This window comes from Platalea leucorodia (assembly GCF_965183815.1).
Source record: "Platalea leucorodia genome assembly, chromosome: 20".
Classification (NCBI taxonomy): domain Eukaryota; kingdom Metazoa; phylum Chordata; class Aves; order Pelecaniformes; family Threskiornithidae; genus Platalea; species Platalea leucorodia.
In genome coordinates this window covers 8,962,823-8,983,650 of record NC_138842.1, presented here as the reverse complement: position 1 = coordinate 8,983,650, position 20,828 = coordinate 8,962,823, and the positions used below count along the sequence as shown (strand labels likewise).

The following is a 20,828-nucleotide window of genomic DNA, read 5'->3' as shown; positions in this document are numbered from 1 at the left end:
GGCGGGGGGGTGGGGGACGCGGAAGGCGCGGCTCTGTCCCGCCGCCGTGCCCGGAGGCGGTGCTGGGCCCGGCCCGCGGGGATAGCGGCGGGGTGGCCGCAGGAGGCTGGCGGGCAACGGAGGAACCGGCCCGCTGCGGTCCAGTCAGAAACCGTGAACAGAAGAGCTGCTCTGCAAAGACTTATACTTACACTGGGGTGCTTGTAATCTCACCGTATTTATCGTCTGTTACATTCAGGGGACGTTGCATAGAGAATAAACAACACTTAATTTCCCAAACGGGACCCCAGTAAGGTGCCATTTCAGTGTTTCTATGAGGCACTGTAACACGAGCCTGGCTGAGAGAATGGCAACCCAGTAGCAAGTGGGAGGAGCCACAGTAAAAGACGAGCAGTTACAAAGAAAGGCGCAGTAGTCCGAATTTGGGCTTCCTCTTCAGCTCCCTGGTGACCAGTTAGTGTAGACGAATGACTGTCTCAGAGTAATCCTTGTAGACGACCATACAAAGGAAAGGGGCCTGGCTGTCCACTGACTTCCTAATTTATTACTGGCCGATCAACAAATTTGCATCTGATAACTGCAAACTTAATTTCTTACCTTAATTGAGACCTATGATGAACATGGCACCCACGCTACTTTCCCATGACGAATCTGGTATTGGGAACCTAATAGCAGTCTTCCTCTTCAGCATTCCGATGAGTGAACAGGCCCAAATAATATTAATGACTACCTAAAGTACTTCAGCACAGTACAGCACTTCAGTACCGTCACAGTTGAGTCTGATTACAATCTGTAACAAGTGCCTTGTTCCTAAATGAAACAGGAGAACGCTTAGAGAGGGTTGGTGGTTTTTAATTTTTTTTTAACTTCCTAGCTACAGCGATTGTTGAAAAAATTTCAGAGACACTTTGCAATTTAGAGAAATGCAGAGGGGGATGAAAACCCTGAACAGTGTAAACTACTTAAGTTAGTCAACTTCATATTTCAAGTTTTTGTGCCCAAACATCAGATAGGACCGGCGTGAACACTTAAATAAATCCCTTCCTCCAAAGGAAGATGACAGCGTAACTGCAAAGACTTGCTTGAGTCATAGCAATCGTGCCGACCACACCACAGGTTCAGCGGGCATCGTTGAGCTGCCTTGCCACGCTCAGGATATGCTTAGCTCCCTTGCTCAGAAGTAAACTAGCTAGTTCAACACCGAGGTTCTCTGCAGCTTCCTGGGCCTGACCAGGGACATTCTTGGCTGTGATGCCGACATGCTGCACATCGTCGTTCGGCCCATCTTCATTCTGCAAATATAAACGCCTCGAGGTAAGGCAGTGGGAAGGAGCGGGCAAGAGGAGCAGTGTAAGCCCCATGTGAAACGGGGTAAAAATCTGTGGTCTGAGGAACCTCGAGAACAGCACACTGTTACAGCTTCCAAGGAACCAGACCAAAAGTAACAGATTTCAAAAGGTCTGGTTCCATCATTCAGCTTCAGGTTTGGATTTTGAACACCACCACCCCCCCGAGGCTCACATACCTGTTGGGGATAATTAACACTGGTCTGCATAGTCTCTTTCAGGCTATCAGATCCATCCAAACTGTAGACTGCTCCTGTCAAATACAACTTGGAAAGACATACAGAAGGGATTAATACCACATTAACAAAAACAGAAAGCCAACTACCCCTTTTCTTAAAAAAAAAAAAAACAAACAAAAAAAAAAAAACAACAAAACAAACACAAAAACCACACAACAGACGAAGCTACATCTGGAGGCTTTTGTAGTGCAGTGGGATCAGCAAGAATAGCAGTACAATACAACTAGAAGGAAAGTAATCCCTGTTAGGGAAGATGCAACTTCCCAAGGAAAAAACTGATTTTTTTTTTCTAGCTTCCCACGTCCTTAATCACACTCCGTTGTGTAAAAACCACTGACTTTCTGGGGTCAGAAGCGAGACTTTCAGATCTCAGGGCAACACTACCTTTAAAGAAGGGAGAAGAAGGGGGGGAAATCTGGTACTTCTTATTATAAGGGCATTTTCTGGAAGACTGAGCTTCAACTAGCCAGACCCATTCTCATACTCCTGCTTTGGACGCAAACCCGGAAGGCTCAAGTCAGGAGCCTATCTATCTGCCCTAACTAGCTATAAAGATATCCGCTGGAGTTAGTTACCTTCGGGGAAGGATCAGGGAACACGCACACACTGGAACAGGTTTTCAGAAATAATCCCAGATAATGACAAAGTACTCCTCACCTGGCCTTCTTTCAGCACGGTGTTGACAGCAACAGGGACGCTACATCCACCCTCCTAAAACAGAAACCAACTGATACTGAGGCTCCTACCTGATGCATTCAAAGTGGAGGCCTCTGAGAAGTTTAGGCTGCACACAACCCCGCCTATCGCTCTTCAGGCCCTTCTCGATTCAGAAGTAATCTCTACTTCGCAGTTTCAGGAAGCGTAACAAGATTTCCGATACTATGGTGCCAGGTCAACTAGCAGAGCAGTATTTACTGCTGCAAGCAGAAGAGCAAGGATGCCACGCTTACCAAACGTTTCATAAAGGCTCTCTCAGCAATGCAGCGTAACACAGTGTCTGCATCATGCAGGGCAGATACCATATTAAGTATCTCTTGGTCTTTGGCACGAACTTCCACTGCTAAGGCACCCTAGAAGAAGAAACACACAACAAAGTCGTCGTAATTCCTCAACTTCATGCATCTCTGTGTGCACTCAGCATTGGTCACAAAATGGAACTCAGAGGCTTGGGTGCATTTCCCTGTGGGAGCAATGTTTAGACATTTACAGAAATGAATTGCAAAACAATCTACTGGTTGCAGAGACATCCTATAGCAGCTGCTGCAAAGGGCATATCAGAACTTACTTCAGCCGAGCATTCGAGATCATGCTGTCACCTCAAACCATTCTAAAACCTATCTCAGCTATGACTGCATATATAGAAACACCCACCCCAACATCCCTTCGTGACGAGAAGGCTGGATAAATCCAAGCTTCCCAACCTTTTCTCAAGATAAAGATCAAGTGCTGAATGAGTAACGGTGACAAAACAATTCTTTCCTAAACTGGAAACGAGACGGGGCGGGGGGGGGAGGGAGCAACTGCACAGTACCTGACAAACACATGATCAAAATCACTATTTCAGACTGAATTTGCAGATTCGTCACTTGCAATCACTAATGCGTAGCCACCTAGGGTTTAGCAAGTTTGATACCCACTGTGCAACACTGAGTAAACTCAGCCACACAGCCAGCGCGGGCAGGAACAGTTTGCCTGCCTAGAAACAAGAGCGCTAAGAATGCGCTCCAAGGCAGGTGTTTCCGCTCCACCCTACGGGAGTTAGGAAAACAGGGCAAAGGTACTGCGGTGGCTCTGCACAATTATCCTGCTACAGCGCAATGCTGACCCTGCTGGAGCCTGCCCCGTATCTGCCGTGTCGCCCCAGTGTAGCTGAGCCACACATTACCTTTACTTTTTACTGTTTTTCCCACTACTGATGGAAATCAGCCCCCACCACACCAGGTAACAGAGCTGACTACCGTTCTTCCCACAAGCTGTGCCTAAAACAGCGTACCGGCCAACAAGAGAGATCGATGTAGTCGTTCTTTGGCAACCGACACGTGAGAAGTATTCGGCACGATTAACTACTCTGACATGTCATACTGCTGCCGGCTTTCAATACGCACTACGGCTTAAGATACAAAAGTTTTAACGTACCTGTCCAACAGCATACAGACAGTCTTCAGGGCTTAGGAGCTGGAAGAAAGCAAAATCAGAGTTAACTCAAGTTGCGCTGTTCAGAATATAGGAAGTGAGAGCCCAATTCTATGCTCACCTCTAACATCAATTGATTTTGTGCCTGACCAAAGAGATATCACCTCCCCCTTCCCGTGCCTCAGCGTTTCCACCGCTGAAGTGAGATAATGCACTGTCCTTCACCTGGACTGTAAAACTTCGTGAATTTGCTAGTCAGAAAAATCTTAGTCATGAACACCGCTGTGTTGCTAGACACAAGTATTGTGAAATGCTGGGAGACAGTCAGATTACAAACTGTTACTGCACCGTGGAAAGCTGAGCAGTATAAATTTCTGTACCAAGAAAACAAAACCAACCAACCAAGCAGAAAAAAAAAAAAAATATCCATTGTGAAGCGCATCAAACCATGAGCTAGCGTGGCAATGGATTCAGGAGACTGCATGCTCATCTTTGACAGGACAACCGCAAGGTCTGAAAGTCTGAAAGGGAAGCAGTTGACCGTTTGGCAGAGAATGGTATTTTCTGCTTTGCTGCCCCTCACCTGGCCAATGCGATTCTCCCAGCCCATTCTCTTCAGCCCAGCAGCAGCCAGGATGATGGCACCGAAGTCTTCCTTCTCATCGAGCTTCTTTAAGCGGGTATTTAAATTCCCTCTCTGTAGAAGCGGTTAAGCGAGCACAGAAACAGCAGGCAAACCGTCCTATAACCACTTAACATTCGTTTGAGTGCGTTTACAGAATGTACAGAATCCAACAGCCTCCAAATGAGAATCAGTTAGAGGAGCGTCGTGAAAGAAGGGTTCAATATGGACAATTGTTTCTTCACATAAAATTTTGCTGAGCATTATGGAATATTAATTCACGCACCGACTCTCAGAAGATACGTGTGTCATTTAAGTACATTATTAACTCCCAGCACCAACTCCTTTTGCCTAGTGAAGAACTAGGTTACTAGGACCAAAGGAATGACGCCTTTTACCACTAGTTCAGTGGCCCACATCGCATCGAGGGTATTGGGAACCAGTCGGCATTTGGCCACACCGCCGCGACAAACACACGGTAGGTACCCGTCAAGCATTTTTTCAAACATTCCTTAACGTAAAATTCATCGGCATCCCAAATCTCGGCCAGATTAAGGCTGGCCCCTTCTTTACAGCCTCGTGAGAAAGTAGAGGACAGAGTGGGCTATGGTACGCTATACAACCCTCTCGGAGCAGGTTAACGGAGGGCAGCCTTTGAGGAAGCAGTTTGTTCTTGTAGGTCAGGTGACATAAATCAGCCTTGATTCTAGCTTTCCCATTAAGTTATATTTTCCTGTTTGCAGCTTTACCCAGCTCCCACGTTTTGGCAGGAAAGGATACAATATCCCTGAATTCTAACTGAGGGAACTTCTTCTTGAGCTGGGCTGCTCTCCGAAGTGAACTGGTTCCGATCACGCTGTGGAGAAAATAAAATCAGTGAAATCCAGAATACTCCTACGCTTGCCTCCAGCCAGGGATGTATCAGAACTATGTCAAGGAAACAAATGATGTCTTTTTTTTTTTTTTGTCTTTTTTTTTTTTTTTTTTTTTTAATTGAAATAAAGATCCAAGAACCTGCCAATGATTTATATTTCCTTAGAAGAAAGAAAAACACTCTGTGAGGTTTAGCACAAAGCCTGGCTGAAGCTAGATGCAGGCAAGCCACTCCCAAGGAACACATCTACAGGAGATGCTTCCGGAGGGCAGCCCCTAGCCACCGTCAAGGACTGATGAAACCGCATTTAAAGACCACAACGCTTGTCACAGAAAAAAGACTTGGCTGCCCCAAACTGAGCCAGACGCAGCCAGACAACCGAAGTTACTAAAATGGAGGGACTTCATCAATGACAGAAATGCAGTGGGAGGAGAACCTTTGGAAACAGCAGGGTGCGCAACTGGAAACCACAGAAAACCGCCAGCTGGGGCAGTAAGCATTTCCTTTCTAGAGACGTATGCTATTCACTTTTCTTGGCACCCTGGAACCTAAACCAGACGTGATTTTCCTGCTATCCAGATGCACGGAAGCGCGAATCTATGTTTGTGTCACAGCTAGTTTCTTTCTTTTACTTTAACATAGGGAAAAAAAAAAAAAAAATCTTTCTAACAGTTACCTTAATCTGAGTAATGTCACTCAGCTGTCTCAGACAAAAGACTCCAATAACCTCTATGACAAGGCAGGTAATTCAAAATGGAGAAACCGCTCATGCTCCCAGCAGAACCGCAACAAAGTGATGCCAAAAAAAACAACGAAGACATCAGAACTGGCTGGCTGAGAACAAGAGCGTAGTTCGGGCCCACGCAAGCTAAAATACTGCACCGGACACGCTGCCCGCATTGTATGCATTCCCCTACAGTAAGCACAACGCAAAGGAGCAGGAATTCACTCTGGAGACTGCGATAAGAAAGGGTCTAACTTGAGAAAACATTGCAACTCAAGGGTGGCTCGAGAGATCCAACCTCAGTCAGCGTGCAGCACCCCTGTGAGATAGCGTTGCTCTTTTCAGCAAGTGGGTTCGGTGTCACGTCTATGGAAAGCCAACGGAAGGCAGCATAAAACCACTACAGGATAAAGCAAGGAGCTCATTGACTTGCTGCTGGGAAGTATCGACCAACTCCTCCCTTGCGTTTTTACACCTGACTGTCTTCCCTGCCTCTCCTCACTCACCTCTTTTCAGGAAGGAGGCTCAGTGTTTTCCCACGGTTTTTGGGATGAAAGACAACAGCATCAAGCGGGTTTTCCCTTCTGCAAAATAACGCAAGCACAGAATGGCTGACACATCATTTAACAGAAGGCTGTTAAGCTTAACAGTTCTGATATCGGTCCCGAGAGGAACTGCCTCTGGCTCCAAAATACCCCATCATCATTGCAAAAGCAAGAATTTCCAGCAAACCTGCTGGCTACAAACACTAGGACAGCTCTAGTGTTTCCACTGTTTCAGAGATTAATCGGAGGGTGGTCAAACTTTGAACACCTAAAAGGACCTAAGCTGCCTTTGCTTTCCTACCACCACCACTGTAAAATGCAAGTCACTCAGAGAATCGGGCCTTGTGTCCACACTTACTTGCAGACAGCACCAATGGTAAAGCCAGGAGGAAGAGAAGTCGGCAGGTCCTTCAAGGAGTGAACCACAAGGTCAACTCTAAAAATTAGAGGACAGTAATCACTGAACAGTCGGTTGAGCTCACATGGTACCTACCAGAGGCCTGCAGGTCATCTACAGAAAAGTGTGAATCCACCCTGGGAATTAATTCGGAGAAGAGGGAGGAATTTCAGGATTCTATAGCCAGAATTACTATAGAATTCTAGTGTTACTCCAGAAAAGCGACTTCACCTTCCTCTGTCTCTCTTTTCCCACTTGTAAAATTAAGACAACACCTTCCTCCCAGCAACGATGCAAGACGCATCGCAACAATCAGGCTGAATGAGGGGAAAATGCTGGAGACGTTACCACAGAGACTCATCGTACCAATATGCAACCAGTACGTTGTCTGATACTACGTTTCAAACTGAAAATAATAGCTAGCCAAAGTAAACGCTATCTGCTTCGTTACAAGGCCAGCAAACATCATTGTAAATGCTTAAGTCTCCAGTATTTTTTCACTGACTTTACTTGAAAATGCAGTATTGTGTGCCTACGTGTCAGAGATGCGGAAGAATATCTTTGTTTTTAAACCTACTTTAACTAAGGCATAAGCACCACTGAAACCCTCCTCGGGATATTGAAAAAGTAAAAAAGAAGGGGGGGGGGGGGGGGGGGGGAAGTGCTAATCTCTCTCTGCTCCAGCAGGAGCCTGAACCAAGTTTTTCTGTAGAAAGAAGTTACACAGAAAGTGGCACAACTTGCAGCCTATGCCCAATTCTCCTGCATATTTAGCATGCAAATAGGTTAATAAATGTTAACATGATAATGCTAAATACGTTCTGCAGTATGTTAATACTACCGAGCAAAGCATTTTTAAAAGAACGTACTTGTAAACAGGAATTAGATTAGATTATATCCTCTCTGATGCGCGTGTAAAACACAAATCACAGGAGTAAAAAACCTAATTAGGGCAGACCAAGTGTTGCAACAACTCCGCTTCAAAATACTCAAAATACGTGGCCTAAGCCCGGGGGGCAAAGGCCGGGGAGAAAAAGACGACGACTTATCAAAGGATTTCTTAGCCAGAGAGGTACCAGAACAGAAGGAAACTAGATCACGTACGCAGCAAGCCAAAGATGTCCAAAGAGTGCCACAAATTGCAGAGGCGGAAGAGAAAACAACGAGCTCTTACTCATTTCTTTCAAGTGCATTTTCCAGCTCTTTGGTAAAGAGGCTCTTCTCCCCGATCTACGCGTAAATGGAGAAACACGAATCACAAAAGAAAAATCTGCAAATAATATATCATCAAACACAATCACTTCTTGTGCAGAGGAAGAAGAGAACCTTTACCTTGGAAAGTGCTGTATCCAAGATCTTGTCTCCAGTCGTGGACATGGCAACTGCTCAGAGAGAGAGCACAAGTAAAACGTGAGGCTTGGTCAGAGCACATAGGCCTAGGCTGGAAATATCAACGTAGCATGTAATGAGCAGTACGGCACCACAGACTACTGCATGAACACAGATTCGAGTTAACTATAAGAGCAGCTCACTTCTAGAAATATACTGTGCTCAAGGCAAGTGAAACTGAGGCTTCCTTCACTGTCCTCAAAAACAGAGCGAGGGGAAAGAGGGCAGGTTTATGGGAAGAGCTGACCCAACGGAAATTGCCACGGTCTTTCTTTGGAGAGCCAGTAAACAGGTACTCAGCAGTTCTCTTCAGTGCAAGGCTGGGTGCCCATTATTCCTGCGCTGTTGAACGCCTCAAGCCCCGGACAGGAAAATGTCCCTAACGCATAGCGGGGTGCAGCCCGGGCGACACCAGGTTCTCAAATGGAGAAACGTAACACTGTCTGCATGACATACTCAGAACTTCAATCATCAGGAGCTTATGAAATCCGCCTTTCTCCCCTAGAAGAAACCAGCAGCAGTTGCTCAGCCAGCCACACAGCCTAACTGAATTCAGACAGCACTCTTAGATAAGCGGGGTCGAATCCTCCTGCTCGTGACAGCGCTCTACACACAACTCTTGCACGTAAAGATAAGCGGCTAGCTCCCGCTGCCATCTACCCTAGGGCAGCATCCAAAACCAACTTACCAATCTCAAAGTGGAGGTCGGGGTATAGCTCACGGAGCATCTCGACTACGCTGTCGGTCTGAATCCGGGCCAGCTGCAAGGAAGCAGAAAGCAAAGCCCCATACAAAGAGCACATCATCCATACAGTAGCTTTCCATACGCTTTGCCATTCTTCGATGGTCAGGCACGCGTGACTGCTACCTTCTCTAAATCGAAAGCATTAGAAGTAAGTAGCCACAAGTAAAATCGCTCGTATGTACAAACTCCTTGAACCATGTGAACTCCTATCGTGACCAGAGCATTTCACCAAAGAATTGGTTTTGTCAATTAAGTGGCTGAATAACGTCTCCCCCTGTCCAGCACCGCTGCGATCCAAGCGCTGACAAGGCAAAGCAAAGCATTTATCGAGTTAGGAAGAGTGACTAGAGCAGAAGACTGCGCGTCAGGATTCACATGCTCTACTTCCAGCTGTGTTATTAAGGTCGCTAGCTGTCCCCCAGTCAGAAATTCCATTTCTCTATACCACCTCAGCACCCTTACTCATTTACCTACCTAATGTTGAGCCACTTGGTTTCACCTCTGCAGGTTGCGACTGCTGAAAGATGCCCGCTTGTCAGGAAGCGGGCAGAAAGGTAAGCAAAAACCATCCCCCTGTTGCTCGGTGACGAAAGAACAAGTCATATCGCATGCTGGGCACCCTCTGCTTTTTCTAAGAGTATGCATGTTACCAATGCTGCAAGTTTTGGGAGAAGCCAGTAGGATTGCACCGTGCTGCTGGAAAAATCTATAGTTACTGGTAAATATGAGCTACTTATCTTCTGTAAGATCAGAGCTCTACTTAGAGGTTCTACAGACAAAAATAAAAGTAACAGCTTAGGTCTACGCGCACAGCAAGCAACAGATCTTAAAGCAGTAAAGTGCAGGAAGAACATTTCCTTCCATAAGAACAGCAGAAACAAGTAAAATAAAAACAGAATTACACTAGCAGAGGATCATTCCACACATGCAAGCAGCAGCAGACTCAAGCAACCGCAAGCGAGCTTCAGCTTCTCTCCCACTGATGAGCTGTGTACCCTGGGGCAATTAACTTTACTCTCAGGACTGTAGTTTCCCTACATACGAAATGTGCATAAGTAGCTGCTTCCCTCTGTGAAGTGCCCCAAGAGCCTCAGGTCCAAAAAAGAGGTAGTACACGTGCACAGCACCTTCTTGAAAGTTCAGAATTCTTCCTAGAACGTGCTACCAGAATGAACAAGATTACCTCAGAACAAAGGCCTGAAGGACATTTATCTCCCTTTGCGAGCCTGCTCCTCCCTGCTGCAGCCGTCTGGCAAGAGATACCCACCGTATCTCCGGACACGTCCCTTCCCCGTCCTTTCTGCGGGCTGAAGCCACTAGTTGCTGGGGGGATTTTGTTGGGCGGTTGGGTTGGGGGTTTTTTTTGGTTTTTTTTCCCGCCTCCCGAGAAGAGCTGCATAAGCCTCGCAAGTTAAAAAGCCCACAGCAAGACCCCCGTTATCCCCGAAGGGCGCTCGCACCCTCGCCCTCCGCTAAGTCCGCCGAGGCAGCACTGTGCAGACCCGACCATCACCTGGCCTCCACCGAAAGCGTTTCGGGACTTCGCCTGGGAGACCCAGAAAAGGAACGGGCACGCGTGAACTCTCGGGTCTCCCACGAAGGAGCTCGCCCCTTCCCTGCCGCCCACAGGCGGGAGAGCCCGCAGCCGTGGCGCCGGACGGCGTCCCCTCCGACCCCCGCTCGCCGAGCCGTAGCTCGCCCTTGCTGCTCCGGCCGCGGGACGGCCGGGACCCGGCGAGGCGGCGGCCTGCCCGCGCCGCCGCGGGTGCCGGGGACGGGAGCCCTCCGCGCGCCCCGCGCCCCGGCCCCGCCGCTGCCTACCTGGCTCCGGCGGGTGCCCACGCGGACCGCTCTGCCGCCCGCGCCGTTCTCGCCCTGCGGCAACAACCGGGTCAGCGGCCGCCCCAGCGCCGCGCCCGCGCCCTGCCCCGCTCCCGCCAGCCCGCGACTCACGGCGGCCGCGTCCGGCTCGGCCATCACGCCGTCGCGCCCTCAGCGCTCCCCGCACTGCCCCATGGCGGGACTCCGCCTCCAGACGTCACGTCCGGCTGCCGACGCCACCGACGCCCGCCGCCCTGCGGCCACGGCGCTGAGGAAGCCCGGAGGCCCGGCCGCCGCGCCCCGCCCCTCCCCTCCCGGAGGCCCGGCACGCGCGGCGCAGTGGCCAGCTGGTCCGGTTTATTGGGGGGCTGAAGGCCAGGTCAGGGTGAAGCCCGCGTACAGGTTGCCCGAGGCCACACGGGGGAAGCCCGTCCACGGCGGGAGGGCGGCGCGCGGTCAGGTACTGCGCTTGGTGTGGATGAGCAGCTCCCGCTGCAGGCCAGCCTCAATAGTCGCAGCCGCCTTTCCCGAGGGCAAGTCCGTGATGAGGGTGAGCTTATTGAAGACGCCTCGACCAAAGTAGTCGGCAACAACGGAGAAGCCATCGTTGGAACACTTGAGCTGCCGGACGCAAAGCAGCAGCATCAGTAAAAGCCTCCAGAGCCTCTTGCCTCCAGCCCCTTTCCTTTCGCCCCCTGCACTTACAGCCCCTTTATTAGGGACGCGGCGGCCCAAGCCACTCCTTGGCTATTCTGCTAGTTCAATGCAAGTGCCGCAGTAGCAGCTCCCTCTCCTAAGGTTTTCCTGGCCATTCCACCTCTTGTTTCAATCCTACATTTGAGCCACGCACCAAAGAGGTAAACAACAATTCTCTTAAGCAGGAAAGCGACTGCCTCAGCTACTCTAGTTTCCACATACGTTAACATGTCCCAGCTAAGACCCCCTTCTCGACTGCGCCGCTTCACCCCTGGGAAACACAATGCAGACACAACACTTTTGGTCTACCCCAACTGCACCGTCCCGTCCCCGTTCCAATCCACACACCTTTTTTTCCTTTCTCCTTAATTTGTTCTATACAAACTGTCGACCAGCTGTCACGCTGACTGATAGGTCTCGCTCCGTTTCAGGGCCTGGTTGAGAATAGCCCCTCTTTCATCTTTGGAGAGCATCGGGGACCCTTCATGCCCTGTACATAATGCAGTCACCCTAGGGCCTAATGCCTCATTATTTGCAGTCAACATGACCTCATGTACAAAATACGTTCAGCCTTACCCTCATCTGTAAACGAATCTAAACCCTATTTATTTAAACTTGCTAAGACAGGCAATGTTACCCTACCTGATGCTGAAACTGGTCGTGCAGGTCTCTCTTCTGCTCCTGGGCTCGGATCATGTCCATCACTTTGCGATTTTCTGGCATGCAAGTAGGACATTCGGAGTCACTCTCAGAGTAGCTTTCAAAGCAGTGCTGGTGGAAGGAATGACCGCACAGGAAGTGGACTGAAGGCAGCTCCAGGGCGCTGGTGCAAATGCTGCACTTGGTCTTCTGAAAGATCTTGGGACTGAGAGAGTGAGAGGAGGCAGAAGGGCGAGAAAGACAAAGTATATTTTTCCTTAATAAAAGAAAACAAGAGTTCTATCCTACGTAAGACGAGACAGCACACTGGCCCGCACCTTGCTTTTAGCTCTTCGATCTCCTGGCGGATCCTTGTAGTTTCTTCTCGGTATTTTTGAATTCTCTGCTCATCCTGCTCTATCTGGCGGCTCTGCTTCTGCAGCTTGTTGACAAGATAGTCCTTGATCACAGACAGTGTGGCTGTGGAGTTATGAGCCAGCGTCTGCACAACTGAGAGCAACCGAGACGTTAGTTTAAACACAAGCAAAAAACCCGCAGCTACACTAGTCCTACCTGGACAGGCTGCTCTCCTGTAAAAGGCCACTTACAGGCAAAGGCAGTCAGCATTCTTACAGAATCGGAGAGCTCATTTAAAGACTCGATTTCAGTTGTTTGGCCTCCTCCAGAAATGGGTGACTGGGAGCATGTTTGGATAGCTCAGACCAAAAGGGGCAAAGCAAGGATGTAGTGGATTGGATTCCGTTTCAACTTCTCCACTAAGACACAGCAGGGGTTTCAGCAAGCCCTTCGCCGCCCCACGCTGACAGAACAGAAACCAGGTACAGACGTCTCTACAACTGACACCGCAGATCTTTTTCCCTAACTAGGGAGCTGGGACTGGCATCGCTTTTCCCTAAAGAGCAGGTTATTACTTCAAACGGTGGGCTCAAACTTCATTGATACTTCTCTCAAATCTCTAATCTACAGAGCGTGCTATAAACTAGTTTGGGTTTTGGAGGTTCTTTTTGGGTGCCACATGTCATTATTACCAAGCAACGGAGGCATAAGATTCTTGTTCTCAATGTGTTTCAGCACCGCAGCGATATACTCTTTGCAGTCCTCCTCCTTCCGCGCAAAGTAGCCGAGAGCCTGTTCCCAGAGACAAGCCTCTTGGTCTCCATACAACTCGCACACCTCAATCACCTTCTTGTACTGCTCGTTCTGCATGTGGTAGTGCATGATCTGTTGGAAACTACATGAGAGAGAGACTCGTCAGCTGCAACGATCTCTCCTTTTGAGTCGTTACAGGGAGCTCAGGTTTTCACCCAGCCACGCGAGCCCCGGACATTCACACAGAAGCCAAGACAGGTCTGTCATTCGCTTTCTACGTAACTGCCCTGCTCTAACAACAAGATATGTTCAGCTGAGCAATGGTCTGCAGTTCCCATCCTGAGACACTGAAGAGGTGGTTACCATTGCAAGGCAGGGACATTTACGGCTTGGAAATCCCTGCGGGGCGAGGGGGAGGGATAGGACTCTAGGGACAAGAGCAACACTCACAGTTTGCCCTGCTCATAGAGGTAGAGGACACCGTCCTTGAAATTGTGCATCTGACATAAGACCAAGGCCTTATCAAAGACCGTTTTGAACCTTCCACTCTTCAGGAGGGTGAGGGCTTCATTGTGCAGCTTCTCCTTGATCTACAGAGAAGGGGGAAAGAGGTCGAGGAGAGCAACGCACACACGCACAGAGAACATTTTGCACCAAGACCCAAGAGTAATCCGCAGCTCTTTCGAAGAGGAGGACAGTTTTGCCGTTTGCCCTCTATCCCTTTTAAGCAAACAGGACATGACTACTTCTGCCCAAACAGCCAGCATCCTCAGAGACCCCGGCAAGCAAACGGAGCTACTTTTGTGGGAGAGGCATCTGCCCACAGAGGTTGTATTGTCTGCAATCTGTTCTCAAATGAGATTCATGCAAAACAAGCTCAGCCTCACTGAAAGGAGTATTCTCCCAGCTAGCAGGCTGCTTTCCCATTTATGTGCCATTTGTCCAGCACAGCATTACATATTGCCTCATGTTGTCAATGCCCATCTGGAAAGGTTACGGGTTGGCAGGAACGCAAATAGGATGCAAAGACACCAAATCCCCCTCTGAAAACACAAAGCTGGAGGAGCTCAAACCTGCTCATCTTGTTCATGTGCCCAGTTCTGGAGTCGAAGTTCCAGTAAAGTGTCATAGACACCCTGCGGAGAGTCAGCCTGCACCTCAGTCATGTGCTCCAGAAAAGCCTTCAGTTCTCGGGAGTTGTTTGCAAAGACTGGAATGAACTCCTCTGAATTAGCCTATAACACAGCCAGAAAAGTCAAGCACCCAGATCAGTCACAGCCAGACTGGCGCTTCTTCCCTGCTGTGCAGAGCGCTCATTCCCACAGTCTGCGACGCTACGGATACAGCACAGCACAGGATGCCGATTACGGCAGGAATTGGTTCTGAGCAATAGCTTTAAGCAGTCTCTTGTCTCGGGGACTACCAGGACGGGGCTTCTCATTACACCATCAGGCCTGCACCACAAGGCGCGCAGGAGCACTCGCTTGCTGCAAAGTTACTACTCGACAGCAACAATTCTCAGTCAACGCAAACCATACCTTTTTCCCTTCCAGCATCCCAGGGCCTTCATTGTCTCCCGAAGGCTGGTAATCAGTGCAGAGGATCTTCAGCAATTCCGTGGTCTCGTTAGGGACATGGTGCATCAGGATTTTACCATACCGCTTCATGTTACTCTCTGCCTGATCAAAAGGCAGCTTTCCAATGTAGCGCAGAGCCTCTTGGTAGTTCTGTGGAGGCAGCCAAAGAAGGGGGGAGGAAAAAAAAGGAGGGGGGAAAAAAAAAAAAAAAAAAAAAAAAAATCACACGATATTGGCCTCTGCTCTCCACTTCGAGGTTAGGGCATAAAGCACGGAAGACATACTGCGAGTATGCCTTAAACATCATTTGCTCTGAATTATCGTTCACTATTCCTGCTTGTTTTCCTCCTCAGGGAGGAACACTGGCTGTGGCCCAGGGGAAAGAGCGCGCCATTTAGATCAATCTCTCAGTAACGACCCTCCCTCCTCTTAAAGGGCACTGTAAAAAGCCACATTTGAAACAGAACGAATAAGCCCCTCCGATTTCCACCCCTAGTCTACCGCACAAGCCAAAAGCAGAAAGCTAACACGCAAGCAGCAGCAGGCGTGGTTACTGCTGCCTCAGCAGTCCTGTCAGCACACTAGCCGCAGGGAAGACGTCAGTGAAATGGTATTCTCACTAAAGAGCCTAGAGAAGTGGTATTCTCCCCAGTAAGAACACGGGAGCAGTAACGTCTCCTCACCTTGATGTCCTCTAGCTGGATTTTGAGGTACCATTCATGATGCGCGTGCTTCTCTGCCAGGTACACAGCGTGGGAGTAGTAACCCGCTTGACGAAGCACCTTGATGGCCGTTTCCACATCAAAGTGGACCTCACTCTCACTCGTCTACAGGAACAGAAGCAGAAAGATGGTCCCTCAGTGACATTCCCACGGTCCACAAGCAGCAATCGTTTATGTAAGAGGAGGAAAGCCAGAGCAGGGACAACTTAGTACCTCTCATGCAAGGGGAAGATCACACGTGCAGAAAGGAAGTAGTCTAACCACCTCTCATTAGGCTGCCGGTCACACTGGCAAAAGCCAGCACACTCCAGACTCAGAGGGCAAGCCAGCCAAACTGAGGATGTGACCAAGAGCTTGGCAATAAAGGAGCAAAGACAAGGGTACTGAGGGAGAAATCCATTCCTCTCTCTCTCAAGAGCCCCACAGGAGCCAATTCACAATGTCACCGCTACCCCTTTTTAATTATGATGATGACATAACAACTTGGCACGATTTCACCTTCCCCCAATACCTTAATGAACTCCTCCAGTTTAGAGCTGTCTTTGAGTTTGGTATAGCAATTTAGCAGAAGTGTAGTATGGTCTGCATTGGCCAGGGACTGCAGGTGGAGCGTCTGCAGATAAGCAGTGAGGTTGTGGATACGCTGAGCGTCCAGGAACTTCCGAATAACGTAAGACGGTTCCAGCTTCCCTATAGTTCTGGGAGGGGAGAGTCACGTTGCAAGAGACCATATAGCCGGTAAGTCAGAAGAAATGGAGAAATTAACCCCAGAGCACGGAGAAGCTTTAACTTCAGCAGGCACTAACCCACTCGGGACCACTCAGCTACGCATCAGAATTAACAACTAGTTACGGTGTAAGACCGCTCATCTGCACGCACAGTGAAACAAACCGCCCTCTACAAAGGCCGTGATCGGGACGATGGCGACAGCACACAAGGACTTAATCCTCCTTTAAAGGAGGCAGTGAGAGGATGAACTACGCTCTGACCGCAGCTAACTGGGAAGCCCAAAAAAAGGGGAACAAAAGCTACGTTTTCCTTCCTTTCAGTCACGTAACTCAAACTCAACTTTAAAAGCTCCTGGCCGCACGGAGCAGTTTAGCCACAGTTATCCCGACACTTAATGCCAGTTGACAATAAACCACGCCGACTCTCGCTAGGTGTCGGGACTCCAAAGTTTCAGTTCTACGTGAATGTAATGCTTTGTAGCATTTTAAAGAAGAGATCAAACATGAAGTTTTCAGTAAGCCCCAAAATAGGCTGCTCCAAGTTTTAAAAAACTTGAGATGTTTCAAAACTGACATTCAGCTGTTTGAGCATTTTCCAAGAAGACTGCTCTACATGGTCAAATCACATCACCCATCTTACCCAGAGGGATCCCTTGTTTATAATGACATCACCAGGCCCCGCTCCATCCCAATGTGCCTTCACTGTTCATGTTAAAGTATGATCAAAGAGGAGAACTTCATCCTAAGGCGCACAGAGCGATTTTCAAGCAACTTTTTTCTGAGACTTTTAATCTCACTGACACGTTTCTCTCTACTGGTAGAATTTTCACCTCACGTCATGCTTTTTTTTTTTTTTGGTTTGGTTTGGTTTTATTCCTGGGCTGAAGCAGAAACCAAGGCCTCCGTAACTCCTACCTGTACTACACCGTCATGGCTCCACAGGACCCCTGCTTACCGGATATACTGCTGGATGGCTCCATCGTGGTTCCCCTTGTTATACAGATGATCGCCATACTGCCGGAAAATCTCTGACAAACCATCGCTGTCCAAGTGGTGGCTCTTGGCCAGGTTAATGGCCATTTCAAATAAGTTCTTTCTGAATAGCATCTGTCAAATACACGGTAAGAGCAGCATGAGGGAAATACCACCCCGCAAAAAACGTTCAGACGCACCTGGAAAAGAAGTTGTTTCTTCTTTTTGGTGCTGTGCACATACATGTGCTCAGGCTTTTAAATACCGAATGCCTTATCACACTGGTTATGCTGAAAAGCTATCGGGTCACGTGTTACGTAACTCACTCACCCGAACGGTTCCAGTTTTCAATCTGCAGAGCCAGTACAATCTTGCAGACATAAGGCAGACACTAATAACAAAACAGATTTACGTGCCTCGAGCTTGGTTTGCGTATCCTTCTCCTGCAGTACGTGAATCTTCCCATCTCTGGTCAGTACATACAGAGAACCCCACTCTGCTAAGACATCCACTATATCATCAAAGATTGAGCTGTATGCAATGAATTTGTTGCACAAGTCATAGATATTCAGGACCTGTTTGTCCGAATTCTGTGCCTCATTCCCAGCAAACTCTGACCTGGAAAGCAGAATAAAGTTTTAGAAAACAAGGAGAGCGTAACTTGAACCCTTGATACCTATGCAAACTAGGGATGTCCAGAGAGCAAGACAAATAGGGTTCATTTGGGCAATTAAACTAAGCGGACCCAGAGGCAAAACACCATGTATTTATACGCAAATTCCATCTATACGTTAGGCTGAGAAATTCACAGGACGGGAAAAAAAAAAATCCCACTCATTCAGCACGCTTAACCGCACTACTCTCACAACAGAAGTTAATTGATACACGGGTCCGGATGAATCCTAACAACCTCTGACAAAGTTGCAATTGGCCCCCAGGAGTGGAGCTTCACAGGGAAGGCAGAAAAAGAGGGAAAGCAGGAAGGTGCAAGAGCAAAAAGAACTCATCTGTTCTGAGGAGCCCTACTTTGGAGAAGTCTTTCGGTCCTTGGAGACAATGACGAGGTACCCCCGATACCAGTGAACAATCAGCTTTTGTCCCTCAAAGGCAAAGCAGGGGCCACGTTCATCTGGTTGATAAAGGTACACGCACTCGTTTCCTGCCACAATGAACTGGAGATCCTGGGAGGGGTCACTGAGAGATGAGCAGCGCAATCCACAACCGTGAGTGTCCAGCTCCAGGTGAGGATAGTCTTTCACTGAAAGCATATAAGACTACAGAGGAAACACAAAGTTTTGGGGATCGCTCAGAACTAGACTCTGAAGTCAATGCAATTTGTGAGTCAGAGTCTCATTTTTTCCAATTAACTTCCCACCTGGATGTTCTCTGTGGTCACCACAAACAGATGCGTTGTTTTGCCAGATTGTCGGAAAGCGAGGCCAGTAACCGGATAACTGCCTTCGTGTAGGATCTGGGTCTTACTATGCCGGTCTCGAGTGATGTCTCCTTTTGTAAGTACAACGCTCCCATCTGCAAAGCCTGGCGAAGGGGACAGACTAAACTGTTACTTATATGGCACATCTGAAATATTACCCACCGTAAGTTAGGACGGCTCCAGTCGGTGACAACACCTTGCTCGCCAGTAAGGTATTAAGTAATAGGGCTGCTGCAGGTTCTTGTGTCAAGGAAGTATGTACCAAACCACCCCCGATTGCTCCTGTTACGGTTCAGAGCTGTTACCCGACTGCACGCAGGATGTCACCGTTCAGCAAGGTTCAACTCACTTTCCACACACAAACTTCACCTGCAGGTTATTTTTTTTGAGTCTGTCTGTATTTTGTTTTATGAACAGCTTTCTCATCCACCAATTGTAACTATCATTTTAATTCACTTGCTTTTTCGAAACATACTACATCGCTGTAAAAAGACTAGAGGGAGATTTCCTAAGAGTGAGCAAAACGCGGGGTTTTCACAGCTTGCTGACAGCCCCAGTCCTGCAAGTTGATCCAGGGTGGAAGACCACAACGCACATACAGAAAGCTTTTTGATTTCAGTCCAGGGACCAACTCACTGAAAGCGCTTGTAACCTCACAACGTTACTGCTCTTACTCTGTCAGAAGTTAAGCAAGAAATATTACAAAGGAACGCTTAAATCCAAAAAGAGAAGTTGGCTTTTTTTCTTTTAAAAAAAAGGTTTCTATACAGTTCTTTAAAAAAAAAAAAAAAAAAAAAAAAAAATCTTTCTGTAACGTTAGGTATCACAAAACCTATGTTTTTTCCTGTACTACAACAAAAGCTAAATTTAGTACTAAGTTCAATACATGCGTAACCTCTAACATTGACTGGCAGGGAAAGATGACATCAACTAAAAATACGTGCTTCCCTTTTAAGTATCAAAGTTATTACTGTGATATATACAGACTCGGGCTAAACTTACGTATTTATCTCCTCAAGCTCTCTGACAGCGCAAGATACGCTCCCTCTCTGTGAGAATAACATCAAAACTGCGTGAGAAGAAAAACCGTCAGGACAGACTACGCTGACTTTTGTGCTATCTATTTGCTTTCCTGACATCTGAGTAAGGACCGTGATATTTTTCTTAAGCTGTTACAATTCAATTTTACTTACCAATAGCCATAAAGTTAAGATTCTCGTGGACAGTTAGGCAGGATACAACTGTGGGCTTGTTACCTGGTATTGCTGGAAAAATTCGTGTGCAAAGAGGATTGCCACCATCTCGTTTCTCCAGGTTCCAGACTTTAACCTACAAATGACAACGATCTGGTATAAGCAAAATGTGAAGTATCAGGAGACGAAGACCTAGCATCAAACAGAACAGGGCCCAGAATGCACAAGCTCCTTAAGGTAAGAAAGGTCAACAAAGGTAGACGCAGTAGTCTCTAAGAAAGACCCGTAACACAAATGCACTTTCCTCTCTTTGTCGTTTGACTTACCAAGGGGTTAATACCCTCTTCATCCTCCCCAACAGAAACCAAGATACTGTGCTGCTTCAGCTGGTACAGATGCGTCACCCGGAGCTTGTAAGCTTGGAAACTACTGAGTTGAAGGGAGCGAGGCAAAAACCAAATCTGACCTTCCATATGTAGATCACAGTTAAGGCACACAAAGGAAAAAAAAAAAAACCAACAACAACAAAAACCCCCACCACAACCAGAGCCGCCCCACCCCGCCGCAGACCCGGCCCCATCGAGCCCCGCGCAGGCCAAGGCGCCCGGCGCCGCCGCCTCTCGGGATATCCCCGAACACGAGGCTGCCCCGGCCCGAGTCGCAGACCGCGATGCCCGGGGGCAGCGCGAAGGGCTTCCCGCCGGCCCCATCCGGCCCCGGCGGCTCCTTCACCGCCTCTCTGTCGAAGAAGACGAAGCGGCGCCACTGCAGGTAGGCAGCCATGTTGGGGCGGGGCCGAGCGCCCCTCGCGTCTCACGTGACCGCTTTCCCCGCCCCTCCCTTCCTACCGGCAGCGACGCCGGGGGCTCTGCAGGCCGCGGCCCGGCCTTCATCCTAGCCCTCCAGTAGCACCGGCTTCCC

The 20,828-nt window shown here is 48.5% G+C and overlaps 2 protein-coding genes across 13 annotated transcripts; both read right to left on the bottom strand.

Moving 5' to 3' along the window:
- Positions 1-113: 113 nt before the first annotated feature.
- HMBS (hydroxymethylbilane synthase) lies at positions 114-11,320 on the bottom strand. Of its 10 annotated transcripts, none has more exons than XM_082330745.1 (14): positions 11,236-11,320; positions 10,836-10,889; positions 8,958-9,030; positions 8,213-8,262; positions 8,055-8,110; positions 6,842-6,919; positions 6,445-6,522; positions 5,121-5,196; positions 4,302-4,415; positions 3,722-3,760; positions 2,536-2,655; positions 2,243-2,296; positions 1,526-1,612; positions 120-1,292 (listed from the first exon to the last, which is right to left on the bottom strand). In XM_082330745.1, the coding sequence occupies exons 3-14, from the start codon at positions 8,995-8,997 to the stop codon at positions 1,119-1,121; spliced, it is 966 nt and encodes a 321-aa protein (XP_082186871.1). In that variant the 5' UTR covers positions 8,998-9,030; positions 10,836-10,889; positions 11,236-11,320; the 3' UTR covers positions 120-1,118. The 10 variants fall into 10 exon arrangements, with proteins under 10 accessions (XP_082186872.1, XP_082186879.1, XP_082186878.1 ...); XM_082330747.1 differs by lacking the exon at positions 11,236-11,320 and adding an exon at positions 10,968-11,111; XM_082330744.1 differs by lacking the exons at positions 10,836-10,889; positions 11,236-11,320 and adding an exon at positions 9,489-10,800 and having other exon boundaries at positions 8,958-9,142.
- VPS11 (VPS11 core subunit of CORVET and HOPS complexes) lies at positions 11,292-20,786 on the bottom strand (the record flags this gene model as incomplete). 3 transcript variants are annotated; one of them, XM_082330736.1, is made up of 16 exons in its annotated part: positions 20,537-20,786; positions 20,234-20,382; positions 19,908-20,043; positions 18,655-18,818; positions 18,306-18,553; positions 17,696-17,897; positions 17,263-17,414; positions 16,091-16,277; positions 15,541-15,684; positions 14,819-15,007; positions 14,354-14,515; positions 13,731-13,870; positions 13,220-13,422; positions 12,509-12,680; positions 12,174-12,396; positions 11,292-11,456 (listed from the first exon to the last, which is right to left on the bottom strand). In XM_082330736.1, exons 1-16 carry the CDS (start codon positions 20,688-20,690, stop codon positions 11,292-11,294), a joined length of 2,790 nt encoding a protein of 929 aa, XP_082186862.1. In that variant the 5' UTR covers positions 20,691-20,786. The 3 variants fall into 3 exon arrangements, with proteins under 3 accessions (XP_082186862.1, XP_082186860.1, XP_082186861.1); XM_082330734.1 differs by having other exon boundaries at positions 20,234-20,706; XM_082330735.1 differs by having other exon boundaries at positions 19,971-20,043; positions 20,234-20,706.
- Positions 20,787-20,828: the final 42 nt, after the last annotated feature.